Raw genomic sequence first — 17,192 nt, forward strand, 5'->3', positions numbered from 1 at the left:
ATTGAATTCTATCCAGCAATAAAACAGAGCAAGCTATTGATACACACAACAGCTTGGATGAATTTGCAGAAAAGTATGCTAAGTGAGAAAAGCCAGTCCTAAAAGGTTACCTACTGTATGCTCCTATTAATATACCATTCTCGATGTGACAAAATTATAGAACTAGATTAGCAGTTACCAGGAATTAAGGTGGAGGTTGGGGCAGGAGAGAAGTGAATGTGGCTATAAAAGGGCAATGGGAGGGATCCTTGTGGTAATAGAATTGTTCTGTTTCTTGGTCCTTGTTGCCATGTTGCACTATAATTTTGTGAGCTATGCCCACTGAAGGAAACGAGGAAAAAGAAACATGAGTGTACTCTTTATGGTTTTTTACAATGGCACACGAATCTACAATTATTGAAAATAAAAAATTTCATTAAAAATTGAGCTATTATATTTAAAAAGCAATGTACACCTTTATTTGTAAAACTGCATTTCTTTCACCCACACAGTGATATGTGCTTCCTATTTTAGCTATTGAGAATATATCTTCTATAATCCATTGCATAATTATTTCCTGCTGCTCCTAAAATGAAGCAAATCATTTAAAATTATTGTTTTAAAAAGAACTTAAGTGTGGGGAATAAAGCTGGTTTTACTTATTTTAAATTTTGGACACATTTGAATTTGACTTGGACATCTATAAAATATTAATATATACATATTTGCAATACCTAAGTCAAAAAATAATTTTTGCAAAATAGTTGTGACTATTTTAATGCTGGGAAAGCTTCTATGAGGACAAACCGTTGGTTTGGAGGTCAAAATGCTCTTCAGGTCTTTAATACCTACAGTGAGTCTAGAACTGCTTATGACCTTTATTGACTAAAACTAGAATAAAAACTACATCTTTTATTATCCTCTAATGTCTATATGCAGTCTTTCCAATGCAGATTTGAATAAGTTGTATGAAGAAGCTAACTCATATGAAGAAACATATATTATAAATATTCCATCTAACAAACTCCACACTCATGCTTATGTATGTTGAATACTAGGAATAGACTAACAGTTTTAAAAAATGTATTTTGACAAGTTGCCCTGAAAAGGGCATATTTCCATTTATGCTCTTTTTTTTATTGCACTTTAAGTTCTGGGATACCCGTGCAAAACATGCAGGTTTGTTATATAGTTATACACGTGCCATGGTGATTTGCTGCACCCATCAACCTGTCATCTACATTAGTTATTTCTTCTAATGCTATACCTCCCCTATCCCCATCTCCCTCACAGGCCCCAATGTGTGATGGTCCCCTCCCTGCGTGCATGTGTTCTCATTGTTCAACTCCCACTTATGAGTGAGAACATGCAGTGTTTGCTTTTCTGTTCCTGTGTTAGTTTGCTGAAAATGATGGTTTCCAGATTCATCTATGTCCCTGTAATGGATATGAACTCATCCTTTTTTATGGCTGCATAGTGTCCTATGGTGTATCTGTGCCCCACTTTCTTTATCCAGTCTGTCATTGATGGGCATTTGGTTTGGTTCCAAGTCTTTGCTATTGTGAATAGTGCTGCAATAAACATATTTGTGCATGTGTCTTTATACTCTTACTAGTGATGCCTTAGAAGGGAAAGAGTTCAGTTTTACTGGGGCCAGCAAAATGTCAGGCTCATTTAAGGCCTAGGGAAATTATTTTCAAATTACTTAGCCATAGTTTTTCTCTCTGTTAAAAGTTTATGTATTAGGTTGAATTATATGAAATGGCAATTTTTGCAGGTAATATGGTTGAATATCAGCAGTTTCATATGGTTCAACCTAATAGAAACCTAATATGTGAAGCAAAAAAAAGCACAGATGCTCTGGTTGATGATGGAGTAGGGGTATTCAGAGGGCCTCAGAGAAGGGCTCGAAAGCACCTGTTTGTTCTCAGAAAGCCCTGGGCAGGAAAGGCAGGTGCAGGAACCCGGAACTCTCAGGGCCTCGGTCAGGGTGTGTGAGGGCCTTGGTTACAGAGCTGGCAGAGAGGAAGAGAACATTGACAACTAGCAGGAGAAGAGCTGCTTGGACATTTGCCTGGATCAGTAACTCTGACCTTGCTCTTGTGCAGGATCGCAATGTCTAAGAAGCAGTACCAAGTCCCTACAGTCTGTTTTATAATTTGTCTTTTTAAATAGATGAGTATACATATTATTTCATAGTCAGATACATCTGTATAAAAACGAAATGAATTAAAGAGATAAAATCAGGAAATATAAAGATTTTTAAAAATTTTCTGCCTTTCTCTTATAAAAAATTTAGCGACCGTAAAAATGTAATACATAGCAGAATTGGATACTACTTATTACCAATTGCCACCCACTTGCATTTTCTTTCAACACCTTTTGAAACAAGGTAGATTTTTTAAAAAAAATCAACGCTATCAATAGACTTAAGAGTAGAAAATTGCTCCTTGATACCAAGATGAGAAACTCAAGAGTTATTAGGCTCTTGGCTTTACTTTAACTTTATGTTTGCTTCTCTTTGTTTTATCTATAATGTAGTGTCTTACAGGGAAAAATGCAATCAATTTGAAATTTAATAGATCTGTGTTTTAATTTCATCTCTCTCATGTACCTTTAATTTCAGCTATCCCACTTAACTGAAATTATCTGTGAATCTCAAGTCAATAAAATGGAAAGTGGAATAGCTACTTTTGATACCAACATTATAGGCTTCAATGAGACAACAAATTTCAAGTGAAATGTCGACATCTCTTAAATACTCAATATTCACACGTGCTTTCTTTAACTTCCTTGTGGTGATCATATATTTTTAAATCTATGTTTGGGCATAATCTATAAAGCAGAAGAATTGCATTTGCCTACCTGAAGATAAGGAGTTCTACATCTTCAGAGCAAGCCTTGATCATATTAACATCATATCCATAACAACAAAAAAATTGTACTTCACTTCAAATTGTTGTCCTTTTATTGAAAAATAAAGAATATATAATTTTCAATTTGCATGACATCTATGATAAAGTGGCAATAGTAGTTACTTTCATCTAGTTATCTGGACTACCTCAAATCTCCTATATACAGTTTTTGAAGTGATCAAGACAGAGAAATATGAGAATTCTAACTCATAAAACTGAGTGGATCACAACTGTTTATATTTTCTTTCTCCTTACTTGCAATCAAAATGATAAAATAAAAACAAAATTAACAATAAATTTATAGCAGTGATGAAAAACAGGGATGGTTACTTCCAGAGGAATTTGAGAAGTTCTAAAAGGAAAAAGCAAATTTTGCTGGATTTAGGCTAAACAAGAGGAAGAAATCCACAATCGAACATTGGTGGAAGAGGGGAAGATGTCACTGTAACAGGGAGTGGATTTGACATCCTCATTAGAACTCTGCAAAAAAAATCTCAAGCCTGAGCAACAGGACATGGTTATCAAAGCCAGGGAGTGGACGGGGCAAGCAGAACCTTAGTATCTCCTATGTGGAGCAATTGGCTTTGTTGTTTGCCCACCAGATGGTAATAAGTATTTAAGGAAGGTGAAGGATCCCCTGAAGTGCCTAATGTGGAGACAGTGCCTTAGGTATAAAAAGTGTTTGACTAAGACACCAGTTGAGAGAGAAACCAGACTTAATGAACAAAGTAAGTACCTCTATGAAAACTGAATTAACGCCAGAAAAAGACTATAATCAGTGTCCTCAGAAAGATTTGAGAGGTGATTGAACTTATAAATTTAAGAACAGGCTATTTTAAAAATGAAATACTTGGAAAATAGAAAAGTTTTTAAAATTAAAAATAGTATAATCACACAAAAGTTATAACAAAATGCCTAAAAATTCTGTGCCTTATCTTATTTGTTGACTGATGTATACCCAAAGGCTATAACAGTTCCTGATCACACACCTGATAGTGGTCAATAAGTATTTTCTAGCAAATTAATGAAGGTGCTTTAGGACAATGAACTGTAGAATACACCCAGTATATAAAACACGAAGGATCAAAGAAATCCAATATCCATGTACTAGGAGCTCTAGAAGTAGAAGCCACACAGTAAGTAATAGAGTGTGGTGTTAGTACAGGAATAGACAAATAGATCAATGGGAATATAATCAAGTCCAAAAATATAAGCCCAATATCTATTTGGAAATTTAGTATATGATAAAGGCATTTCAAATCAGTGGAGAAATGATGGTATTGGGAGAGTAGGCTATCATTTTAAGAAAAAATATTTAGAATTAAATACTTTCATCATATATAATATATCACACAAAATATCTCAGGTTGACATAGACCCAAAGGAAAATAAATCATTCTTCCAAAAAACACCTGCACTCATGTTTATTGCAGTGCTGTTCACTATAGAAAAGACATGGAATCAATCTAAGTGTCCATTAATAGTGGATTGGATAAAGAAAATGTGGTACATACACACTGTGGAATACTATGCAGCCATAATAAAAGAGAAATCATGTCCTTTGCAGCAACATGAATGTAGCTAGAGATCATTATCCTGAGTGAATTAACACAGAAACAGAAAACCAAATATTGTTGCAATAGACATGAGAGAGAATGTAGCTATGTTTTCAATATACTTTGGGGTATATTTCTAGCAGTGGGATTGCTGGATCATATGGTAGTTATATTTCTAGTTATTTAAGGAACCTCTAGGATCTCCATTGTTCTCTACAGTGGTTGTACTAATTTATGTTCCCACCAGCAGTTTACAAGGGTTTCCTTTTCTCTACATCTTTGCCAGCCTTTGTCATTGCCTGCGTTTTGGATAAAAGCCATTTCAACTGGGCGTGAGATGATATTTCCTTGTAGTTTTAATTTGCATTTCTCAAATGATCAATAATGTAGAGCACATTTTCCCATATCTGTTTGCTATTTGTATGTCTTCTTTTGAGAAATGTCTATTCTGATCTTTTGCCCATTTTAAATCGGATTCTTAGATATTTTTTTCCTTTTCAGTTGTTTGAGCTCCTTATAGTTTCTGGCTATTAATCTCTTGTCAGATGGATAGGTTGTAAATATTGTCTCCCATTCTGTAGGTTGTCTTTTCATATTATTGGTTGTTTCCTTTGTTATGCAGAGGTTTTTGGCTTGATATAATCTCATTTGTCCACTTTTGCTGTGGTTGCCTATGCTTGTGAGGTGTTCCTGAAGAAATTTTTGCCAAGACCAGTGTCCTGGAGAGTTTCCCCAATGCTTTCTTTTAGTAGTTTTGTAGTTTGAGATCTTAGATTTAATTATTTAATCCATTTTGATTTGTTTTTTATATATGGCGAGAGATAGGGTCTACTTTTATTCTTCGGCATATGGATATACAGTTTTTCCACCACCCATTTATTGAAGAGACTGTCTTTTTCCTTATGTAACCTTGTGTATGTTCTTGTCACCTTTGTTAATGATGAATTCACTGTCAGTGTATAGATTTGTTCCTGGGTTGTCTATTCTGTTCCATTGGTTCATTTGTCTGCTTCTATGCAGAACCATGCTGTTTTGGTTACTGTAGCTTGGTAGTATAACTTGAAGTCAGTTAATGTGATTCCTCCAGTTTTATTTTTTTGCTCATGATGGCTTATGCTCTTCTGGGTCTTTTTTTGTTCTATATAAATTTTAAGATTGTTTTTTCCATTTCTGTGAAGAATATTGCTATTTTATTAATGATTGCATTGAATCTGTAGATTGCTTTAGGTAGTATGGATACTTTAACAATATTGATTCTACCAATCCAGTGAGTGGAGTATCTTCATTTTCTTGTATCCTTTTCAATTTATTTCATTCATGTTTGTAGTTTTCATTGTAGAGCTCTTTTACTTCTTTGGTTAATTTTATTCCTAGATATTTTCTTTTATTTACAGCTATTGTAAATGAGATTGCTTTGTTCTTTTTTTTCAGATTATTCACTGTTGTCACATATAAATGCTACTGATTTTTGTATGTTGATTTTGTATCCTGCAACCTTACTGAATTTATCAGTTCTAATAGTTTTTTGGCAGAATCTTTAGGTTTCTCAGAATATATAATATCATGTTATCTGTAAACAAGGCTAATTCAAATTCTTCCTTTCCAATTTGGATGCCCTTTATTTCTTTCTCTTGTCTGATTACTAGCCAGGACTTGCAGTATTATGTTGAATAAGCTGAATGTGGGTATCCTTGTCAAGTTCCAGAACTTAGAAGAAAGGCTTTCAATTTTCCCCCATTTTGTATGATACTGTGGGTCTGTTGTACATGGCTTTTACTATTTGAAGTCTGTTCCTTCTATACCCAAGTTTTAGAGGGTTTTTATCATGAAGAGATGTTGAATTTTATTATATTCTTTTTCAGCAGCAATTAAATCAGTTATTTAGGGTTTTTCTGTCCTTAATTCTGCTGGTATGATGTATCATTTGATTGATTTGCATATGTTGAACAATCCTTGCATCCCTGGGAGAAATCCCCCTTGGATCATAATGGATGACCTTTTTAATGTGTTGTTGAATTTGGTTTGCTAGTATTTTGTTGAGGAATTTTGCATCAACATGCATCAGGAATATTGGCCTGTAGTTTTATTTCTTTGAGGTGTCTTTGTCCAGTTTTGGTTTCAGGGTAATACTAGCCTTGTAGAATGAGTTCAGAAGTATTCTCTTCTCTGTTTCTTGTCATAGTTTGAGTAAGGTATGAATTATTTATTCTTTAAATGTTTGGTGGAATTCAGCAGTGAAGCATCGGATCCTGGGCTTTTCTTTGCTAAGAGACTACTAGTTGCTCCTAGGAGCCTCTAATGATACTTTGAATTTCTGTGACATCAGTTGTACTGTCTTCTTTTCTCTTCTCTTATTTTATTTATTTGAGTTTTCTCTCTCTTTTCTTAATCTGGCTAAAGGTTTGTCAATTTTTTCTTTTCAAAAAACCAACTTAAAATTTTGTTTAGCATTTATAGTATTTCCTGCAATTTTATTTATTTTTGTTCTGATCTTCATCATTTCTTTTCTTCTAACTTTGGGTTTGGTTTTCTCTTGCCTTTCTAGTTCTTAAAATGCATTGTTAGGTTATTTGAAGTTTTTCTACTTTTTTGATGTAGGTGCTCAGAGCCATAAACTTTCCTGTTAGTTCTGCTTTTGCTGTAGCCCATAGGTTTTGCTATGTTGTCTTTTCATACCATTTGCTTCAAGACATTTTTTAATTCCCTTCTTAATTTCTTCCTTGACCCATTAGTCATTCAGTAGCATATTGTTTAATTTCCATGTGATTGTATAGTTCCAAAATTCCTCTTGTTATTGATTTCTAGTTTTATTCCATAGTGGTTACAGAAGATACTTGATATAATTTGTGGTACATATACACCATGGAATAATTTCAATTTTTTTTTAGTTTTTTTAAGACTTATTTTGTGGTCTATGCTTAACAAATGGTCTATGCTTGAGAATTATTCATGTACTGAGGAAAAGAATGTGTATTTTGTAGTTGTTCATTGAAGTGTTCTATAAATACCTATTAGGGTAATTTGACCTATAGTGCATATTAAGTCTGATATTTCTTTGTTGATTTTTCTGTTGAATGATCTATTCAATGATGACAGTGGGTTGTTGAAGTCTCCAGCTACTATTGTATTGGGGTCTATCTCTCTCTTTAGCCATAATAGTGTATGCTTTATATATCTGGGTGCATATATATTTTAAATTATTATATCATCTTCTTAAAATCACCCTTTATCATTATGTAATGACCTTCTTTGTCTGTTTTTATAGTTTTTGTCTTGAAATCTATTTTATCTTATCAATATAGCTATTCCTGCTCTTTTTTGATTTTTATTTGCATGGAATATCTTTGCCCTTCTCTTTATTTTCAGTCTATGTGTGTCTTTATAGGTGAAGTGTATTTCTTGCAGGCAGTAGATTGTTGGGTCTTGTTGTTATTGTTATTTTTAATTCATTCAGCCACTCTCAGTCTTTTTACTGGAGATTCTAGTCTAATTATTCAGTATTATTGATATTAATAAGAAGAACTTATCCTGCCATTGTGTTATTTGTTTTCTGGTTATTTTGTGATCTCTTCTTCTCCTTCCTCCCTCTCTTTCTTTTTTTTTTTTTTTTTAAAGAAGAGGAAGAAAGAGAAAGAGGAAGAGGGAGAGAGGATGGGGGTATTGCTTTATTGCCCGGGCTAGAATGCAGTCTAAATATGGGTATGCCTATAATTGTCCTTAATAATGGAGACATGAAAGAAAATGAGGGAAGAGAATAGCAAACAAGGAGCCAACCAAGATTTCTTTTAAACTTCTAAGTTGATATGATGTGGTACTGATAAGAGTGTATATTTTGTATATTTAAAATGGAGAGTTCTATAAATGTTAATTACATTTACTTGTTCCAGATCTGAGTTCAAGTCCTGAATATCATTGTTAATTTTCTGTCTCATTGATCTGTCTAATTTTAATGTTGAAGTCTCCCACTATTACTATGTGGGAGTCTAAGTCTCTTTATAAGTCTTGTATGTCTGCATATTCCTGTATTGGGTGCGTATATATTTAGGATCTTTAGCTCTTCTTGTTGTTGCATTGATCCTTTTATCATTATATAATGTCCTTCTTTGCTTCTTTTGATCTTTGTTGCTTAATTGTAACTTCTGCTTTTTATTTATTTATTTTAGCTCTCTGTTTGGTTGGTAAATCTTTCTCCATCCCTTGTTTGTAGTCTTTGTGTATCCTTGAATGTGAGATGGATCTGGATGCAGCATACTGATGGGTTTTAGTTTTTTATTCAAATTGCCTGTCTTTGGATTGGGGGATTTAGTCAATTTAAATTTAATTAATAATAATATATGTGAGTTTAATACTGCCATTAGCTGGCTATTTTGTCCATTAGTTGATGTAAATTCTTCATTATATTGATGCTCTTTTTGATAATTTTTTTTAGAAAGGCTGATACTGTTTGTTCCTTTCATATGTGTAGTGGTTCTTTCAGAAGCTCTTGTAAAGCAGGCCTGGTGGTGATGAAATCTCTGAGTGCTTGCTTATTCACAAAAAACTTTATTTTTCCTTCACTTGTGAAGCTTAGTTTGGCCAGATGTGAAGTTCTGGGTTGAAAGTTCTTTTCTTTAAGGATGTTGAATATTGGCCCCCACTCTCTTCTGGCTTGTAGGGTTTCTGCTGAGAGATCTGCTGTAAGTCTGATAGGCTTCCCTTTGTGGGTAACCTGACCTTTCTCTCTGGCTGCCCTTAGTATTTTCTCCTTCATTTCAACCCTGGTGAATCTGACGATTATGTGCCTTGGAGTTGCTCTTCTTGAGGAATATCTCTGTGGTGTTCTCTGTATTACCTGGAGTTGAATATTATCCTGCCTTACTAGGCTGGGAAAATTTTCCTGAATAATGTCCTGAAGTGTATTTTCCAGCTTGGATTCATTCTCTTCGTCACATTCAGGTACACCTATCAAGCGTAGATTAGGTCTTTTCACATAGTCCCATGTTTCTTGGAGACTTTGCTCGTTCCTTTTTATCCTTTTTTCTCTAATCTTGTCTTCTTGTTTTATTTCATTGAGTTGGTCTTCGACCTCTGATATCCTTTCTTCTGCTTGATCAATTCGGCTGTTAAAACTTGTGCATACTTCACGAAGTTCTCCTATTGTGTTTTTCAGCTCCATCAATTCACTTATATTCCTCTCTAAATTGTGTATTCTTGTTAACATTTCGTTGAATCTTTTTTCAAAGTTCTTAGTTGCTTTAGATTGGGTTAAAACAAGTTCTTTTAATTCACAGAAGTTTCTCATTATCCACATTTTGAAGCCTGCTTCTGTAATTGGAACACACTCGTTCTCCATCAAGCCTTGTTTCGTTGCTGATGAGGAACTGTGATCCCCCGCTGAGGGAGAGGCGTTCTGATCTTGGGCATTCTCAGCCTTTTTTGGCCGTTTTCCTCCCTTCGTTATAAATTTATCCATCTGTGGTCTTTGAATTCACCGTCTTTGTAATTAGGTTTCTGAGTGGACGTCCAACTTACTGATTCTCAGCGCCGAAATCTGAGCAACCCACTGCACCGACCAAATCAGCGGCATTAAGATTGATGGTGCTTTTCCGACTCTGCACCAAGAACCGTCGCTCCAAGGCGCCGGCAAAACCGCCTCGCCGGTCACAAGAGTCACGCTGGCGACCCGTGGGGCTCCTCCGCTGGGAATCTCCTGGTGCGTGAGCAACAAGAATTCATGTGAAGGTGTGGCGTCCTCTCATTCTTTGCGCTTTCAGTGGGAGCTACAATCCCAAGCTGTTAGTGATCAGCCATCTTGGATCTCTCTCCCCTCCCTCTCTTTCTTTCAGTGAAGGTGATGTTCTCTGCTAGTATGTTTTAATTTCTTGCTTTTTATTTTTTATGTATCTATTATAGAAATTATAATTTGAATTGACCTTAAGGTTTGCAAATAATTTTTTGTGATCTATTATTTTAAACTGATGGCAACTTAAAACTGATTGCATAAACAAATAAGCAAAGGAAAAACTAATAATAACTGTAGCCATTAAGTTTGTCCCCCTACTTTTTAACTTTTGTTGTTTCTATTTATGTCCTGTGTACTGTCTACATCTTGAAAAGTTTTTATACTTATTATTATCAGTTTATTTTTTCATTTGTCACCTCGAAATACGAGTTTACACATGCCAATTACAGTGTAATAATATTGTTTTTCTGTGTACTTAATATTACTAATGAGTTGTATACCTTCAGATGATTTCTTATTGCTCATTAACATCATTTTCTTCAGATTGAAGAACTCCCTGTAGCATTTCTTGTATGTAAGATCTAGTGTTGAAGAAATTTCTCAGCTTTTGCTTGTTTGGGATAGTCTTTATTTCTCCTTCATGTTGGAAGGATATTTTCATTGGATATGCTATTCTAGGATAAACCTTTTTCCTCCAACACTTGAAATATTTTATGCCACCCTCTCCTGTCCTGTAAGGTGTCTACTGGGAGATCTGATGCCAGGAGTATTGGAGCTCCATTGTATGTTATTTGTTTCTTTTCTCTTGCTGCTTTCAGAATCTTTTCTTTATCCTGAACTTTGGGAGTTTAATTGTTAAATAGCTTGAGGTAGTCTTGTTTGGATTCAATCTACTTGGTATTCTATGGCCTTCTTATACTTGAATATTGAGATCTTTATTTAGGTCTAAGAAGTTCTCTGTTCTCACTTTGAATAAACTTTCTACACCAGCCACCTTTCTCTACCTCCTGTTTAAGGCCAATAACTGTTAGATTTGCACTTTGGAAGCTATTTTCTAGATCTTGTAGCCATGATTCATTCTCTTAATTCTTTTTTCTTTTGCCTTCTCTGATTATATATTTACAAATAGCCTGTTTTGAAGCTCACTAATTCCTTCTTCTACCTGATCAATTCTGCTTTTAACAGATTCTAATGCATTCTTCAGTATACCAATTGCATTTTTCAGCTCCAGAATTTCTGCCTGATTCTTTTGAATAATTTCAGTATCTTTTTAAAATTTATCTATTAGATAAATAGTATTCTGAATTCCTTATCTACATTATCTTGAATTTTGTTGAGTTTCCTCAAAGCAGCTTCTTTGTTCTCATTTCTTTTTAAAAATTTTTAATTTAACTTCTATTTTGAGTTCAGGAGACATGTGCAGGTTACATAGGTAAACTTGTGTCATGGGGATTTGTTGTACAGGTTATTTTCTCACCCAGGCATTAAGCCTAGTGCTTATTAGTTATTTTTCCTGATGCTCTCCTTCCTTCTACCCTGTACACTCCAATAGGCCCAGTATGTGTTATTCTTCTCTATGTGTCCATTAGTTGTCATAATTTAGTTCCCACATATAAGTGAGAACATGCAATATTTGGTTTTCTGTTCCTGCATTAGTTTGCTAAGGATAATAGCCTCCATCTCCATCCATGTTCCTGAAAAAGACATGATCTCATTCTTTTTTATGGCTCTATAGTATTCTACGGTATATGTTTATACATCTTACATTTTCTTTATCCAGTCTATCACTGAGGGGCATTTAGGTTGATTCCATGTCTTTGTTATTGTATAGTGTTGCATTGAACATAAGTGTGCATGTGTCTTTATGATAGAATGATTCATATTCCTTTGGTTATATATCTAGTAATCAGATTGCTGGGTCAAATGGTATTTTTTTTACTGCATTTTAGATTTGGGGGTACATGTGAAGGACATGCAAGATTGTTGCATTGGTACACACATGGCAGTGTGGTTTGCTGCCTTCCTTCCCCTCACCTGTATCTGTCATTTCTCCCCATGCTATCTCTTCCCACCTCCCCACCCCCGTCCCTCCCCTATGTCCTCCGACAGACCTCAGTGTGTAGTGCTCCCCTCCCCATGTCCATGTGTTCTCATTGTTCAACACCCTCCTATGAGTGAGAACATGCAGTGTTTGATTTTCTGCTCTTGTGTCAGTTTGCTGAGAATGATGGTTTCCAGGTTCATCCATGTCCCTACAAAGGACACAAAGTCATCGTTTTTGATGGCTGCATAATATTCCATGGTGTATAGGTACCCCATTTTCCCTATCCAGTCTATCATTGATGGGCATTTGGGTTAGTTCCAGGTCTTTGCTATTGTAAACAGTGCTGCAATGAACGTTCGTGTGCATGTGTCCTTATAGTAGAATGATTTATAATCCTTTGGATATATACCCAGTAATGGGATTGCTGGGTCAAATGGAATTTCTATTTTTAGGTCATTATGAATCGCCACACAGTCTTCCACAATGGTTGAACTAATTTACACTCCCACCAACAGTGTAAAAGTGTTCCTATTTCTCCTGATGAATCACTACACTGTCTTCACAGTTGAACTAATTTAAACTCCCATCAATAGTGTATACGTGTTCCTTCCATTGGCATAAAAGAAAAAATTGCCAAATGAGATATAATAAAACTAAAGAGCTTCTGCAGAGCAAAAGAAACTATCAACAGTGTAAACAGAAAACACACAGAAGGGGAGAAAATTTTTGCAAACTATTCACCTGACAAAGGTCTAATATCCAGAATCTATAAGAAACTTAAACAAATTTACAAGAAAAAAACAATATCATTAAAAAGTGGGCATTGAAGGCTGGGTGTGGTGGCTCACACCTGTAATCTCAGCACTTTGGAGGACGAGGTGGGTAGGTCACTTGAGGCCAGGAGTTCAAGACCAGCCTAGCCAACACAGCAAAACCCCATCTCTACTAAAAATACAGAAATTAGCCAGGCATGGAGATGCTTGCCTATAGTCCCAGCTACTTGGTAGGCTGAGGCACAAGAATTGCTTGAACCCAGGAGGCAGATGTTGCATTGAGCTGAGATCGTGCCACTGCACTCCAGCTTGTGTGATGGAGACTCTGTTTCAAAAAAATAAAATAAAATAAAATAAAGAAGAAAGAAAAGTGAAAAGTGCCCAAAAGACACTGCTCAAAAGAAGACATACATGTAGCCTTTTTTCAATTATATGAAAAAAGTGCTACATCTTTGATCATTAGAGTAATTCAAACCAGAACCACAATGAGACACCATCTCATACCAGTTCTGAATGGCTAGTATAAAAAGTTAAAAAATAACAGATTCTGTGAAGGTTGTGAAGAAAGAGCAACACTTATACACCATTGGTGGAAGGGTAAATTAGTTCAACCATTGTGGAAGAGACTGTGGTGATTCCTCAAAGACTTAAAGTTTGAAATACCATTCAATCCAGCAATCCCACTATTGCATATATACCCCAAAGAATATAAATCATTCTTTTTTACAAAGACATATCACGTGGTTTATCGCAGCACTATTATTATTTTTTTTTTTTTGAGACGGAGTTTTGCTCTTGTTACCCAGGCTGGAATGCAATGGTGTGATCTCTGCTCACCACAACCTCCGCATCCTGGGTTCAAGCAATTCTCCTCAGCCTCCCAAGTAGCTGGAACTACAGGTTGCACCACCATGCCCAGCTAATTTTTGTATTTTTAGTAGAGATGGGGTTTCACCATGTTAACTAGGATGGTCTCATCTCTTGACCTGGTGATCCACCCACCTCGGCTTCCCAAAGTGCTAGGATTATAGGTGTGAGCCACCGCACCTGGCCCGCGGCACTATTCACAATAGAAAAGACGTGGACCTCATTTCCTACCAATGATAGACTGAATAAAAAAATGTGGTACATATACACCATGAAATACTATGTGGCCATAAAAAAGAATGAGATCATGTCCTTTGCAGGAACATGGATGGAGCTGGAGGCTGTTATCCTGAGCAAACTAATGCAGAAGCAGAAAACCACATGTTCTCACTTATAAGTGGAAAGTAAATGATGAGAACACATAGACACACAGTGGGGGAAAACACACTGGGGCCTATTAGAGGGAGGAGGGTGGGAGGAGGGAGAGGATCAGGAAAAATAACTAATAGGCACTAGGCTTAATACCTGGGTGATAAATAATCTGTTCAGCAAACCACCATGACACATCTTTACCTATGTAACAAACCTACACATATACCTCTGAACTTAAAATAAAAATATAAAAAAGGAGGTTCACTTTAACATTTCATAAACCCAATGTGAGTTTCATCACTTTCCTTCATCTTTCAACTACATCATCTGGAGAGTAAGAAAGGGATAGGAAAAGCTCACTTCTACTAATTATTTTATTTGATGACAATTAGTCACATGACCTAACCCAAATGCAAGTCAGGCTGGGAAATAAAAGGAAACTTATAGTTACGGTTTTATTGAGCACTAAATTGATATGTGAAACAATTCTGTAGAACAGCAGTGGCCAATGTTTTCTCTAAAAAGCCAGACATAATAAATATTTTAGGTGTTGTGGAAAATATGGTTTGCATTGCAACTACTGAACTCAGCAATTATAGTACGAGGGCAGCCATAGACCATAACTAAACGAGTGAGCAATGGGTGCAGTTTTGTTCCAATAAAACTTCATTTATAGAAATAAGAAGAGGGCCAGATTTGAACCACAGGCCATAGTTTGCTCACCCCTGCCTTAGGGCATGATTAAGTATAATGCTTCTCATTTTTCATCATCCTTACTGCTATACGATACTGAAGCATAATCGTTGGATTGCTTGTCTCTTCTTCCCTCATACACCATCCTTCCTCCTACCTCGAATCTATATTCATATGGAAAACAGGGGCAATGTCTTACTTGTTTTATTCCTGTGACAGTACTTAGGTGCATGATATCTGCAGTTTAGTATACATTCAACAAATATTTGTAGAATGAATTAATATTGCAAAAATAGTTTGTTTGCTTTCATGATTGCATAAAAAATTGTGTTTTAAAAGCAGTTAGAACCATGGGTGGTTGGAATTCAGAAACATATATTTAAGAAACATTTAGAAGTGGAGGAATCATATATATTATTTGGCTTGACCTTTAAAATTTATGAGAAGAAACATAGGAAATGTGGTCCATTGCCTACACATAAAGTGAAACAAAAACACAACACAACACAATAAAACAAAGCCTAGAATGATGTGCTCCATTGGAGCCAGTGCTATAGCTTATGCCTTTCTATATGCTGTTGGAGAATGTAGTGGAAAGGACATTCAATGTGAAATTGAGATTCAGTGGTCCCAAGGACAAACATTTCATGAGAAACCAAGCCTGACATTAAACCATGATCTTTTATACTTCGAAAGCAACTGAGTCCTCTGGGGGTACTAATTTGAATTCTATTACTGAGTTGATGTGTCATAATAATAAATGACTTGTACTTTCTTGCATAACAATATTTATACCTCCCAACATCTTTCATAAGAATATTTGGTAAAATATTGGTAAAAGAATAAATCATATTGTGATAATTTACACACCTTATTTTTTAAAAAACTGTACAGTGCAGATATTTTCCATATGATTATCTATTTTAGATTATAGACTAAATGATATGTTATCTACTTGGAAAAAATGATATGATAAGCTGAAAGAGACAGTAATTTGAATATTTTGCAGGAAAATTATCTGTGGAGTACAGTGATTAACACATATTTGAGGGTGACAAAAACGTTAGCAAACCAAAGGTTAATTGTATTTTGTGGAATGTAAAGTACAATAAACATTACCTTATTATAAAAAGTTTACATTTTTAATATTTCAGTAATATAAGCTAAAAAATAAAAAGTAAGAAAATTTGAGTTAATTCCTGAGAAAAACACACACATTTGAGAGGCAAAAGGACTACAGTTTTTCTAAAGGACAATGTTAGAAGCTCTGCTAGGCAAGAAAAAAAAGTGAATATAATTAAAACTATGGGGGAAAAAAATCCCAGAAAATTACTATAGGGAGTAATTCATTACTGACAAAGGATATAGATTATATCTGCTATTACTCCATGATTTTAACTTTTATGTTTAAATTGACTTTTCTTGCTATTTGGGGATTAATTAAAATTCTTAAAAAAGAAAATCAAAGTTCACTACAAATACCAAGCATATTCTTAGATCCTAGAAAATGTTCCATATAACTTTACTTAATTCTGATGATAAAATTCCAGCATCTTGTACTTAGCAACAATATCTAATGCCACTAATTCCTTGGACTATTTAAAGAATAAACCAAAGGAACTGCCTTAATTATTCTTCAATATTGTAAGGGACCTTTTCTTATTAGATTCTGTATCTTCTGGGTCTGGCAAATGCCAGATGCTTAATAAATGTTAGTTGAATGAAAGGTGACTTAAAATTGCAACTTTCAAAATTGATTACCAAGAGAAATTTTGTGCACTATATTTTTACAATCTTCTAGGGAAAGCAAATGAAAAGCCTAAGTTATCACATCAACTATGCCATAATATTTTCTGATTAAATAATTTTTTTATTATTTAATTCATCAAGAAATTATTTAATATATCTTTATAAAGTACAATTATATTTTAAATACAAAACACAGATAGTTTTTAACAGAAAAAATTACCACTTAGATTAAATTGATGGGGATATTGGGCTGAAGATGAACATGATCATATTAATACGCTTGTCATGCTCATTTATTTTAGCCTAAACAGCGAACATCCATTGTGTCTTCTCTGGATTTTCACCGAATGAATCACAACCAAGAATATTTTGAAATCAACACATCTACAGGGTGCAAAAGCTTTACTGCCAGCTCTCCTGCTAGTCCACTCACCTCTTCTGTGGGAACCACAGAAGTCAAGAATGAGGGAACTGACCATACAGGTAAAGCAGTTCACTTTATGCAGCTATATATATTTTTTT

At 34.9% G+C, this 17,192-nt stretch overlaps 1 protein-coding gene across 18 annotated transcripts in view; it reads left to right on the top strand.

Annotated features, from left to right (window-relative positions):
• The window catches only part of ANKS1B (ankyrin repeat and sterile alpha motif domain containing 1B), a 1,271,383-nt gene that overhangs the window by 557,457 nt on the left and 696,734 nt on the right, over positions 1 to 17,192 (top strand). For all 18 annotated transcript variants that reach the window (XM_039471669.2, XM_074402369.1, XM_074402368.1 and 15 more), the window contains one exon: positions 16,973 to 17,153. In XM_039471669.2, coding sequence (XP_039327603.2) covers positions 16,973 to 17,153 — 181 coding nt within the window. The remainder of the gene's footprint in view (positions 1 to 16,972; positions 17,154 to 17,192) is intronic.

This window comes from Saimiri boliviensis, chromosome 7, assembly GCF_048565385.1.
Source record: "Saimiri boliviensis isolate mSaiBol1 chromosome 7, mSaiBol1.pri, whole genome shotgun sequence".
Lineage (NCBI taxonomy): Eukaryota > Metazoa > Chordata > Mammalia > Primates > Cebidae > Saimiri > Saimiri boliviensis.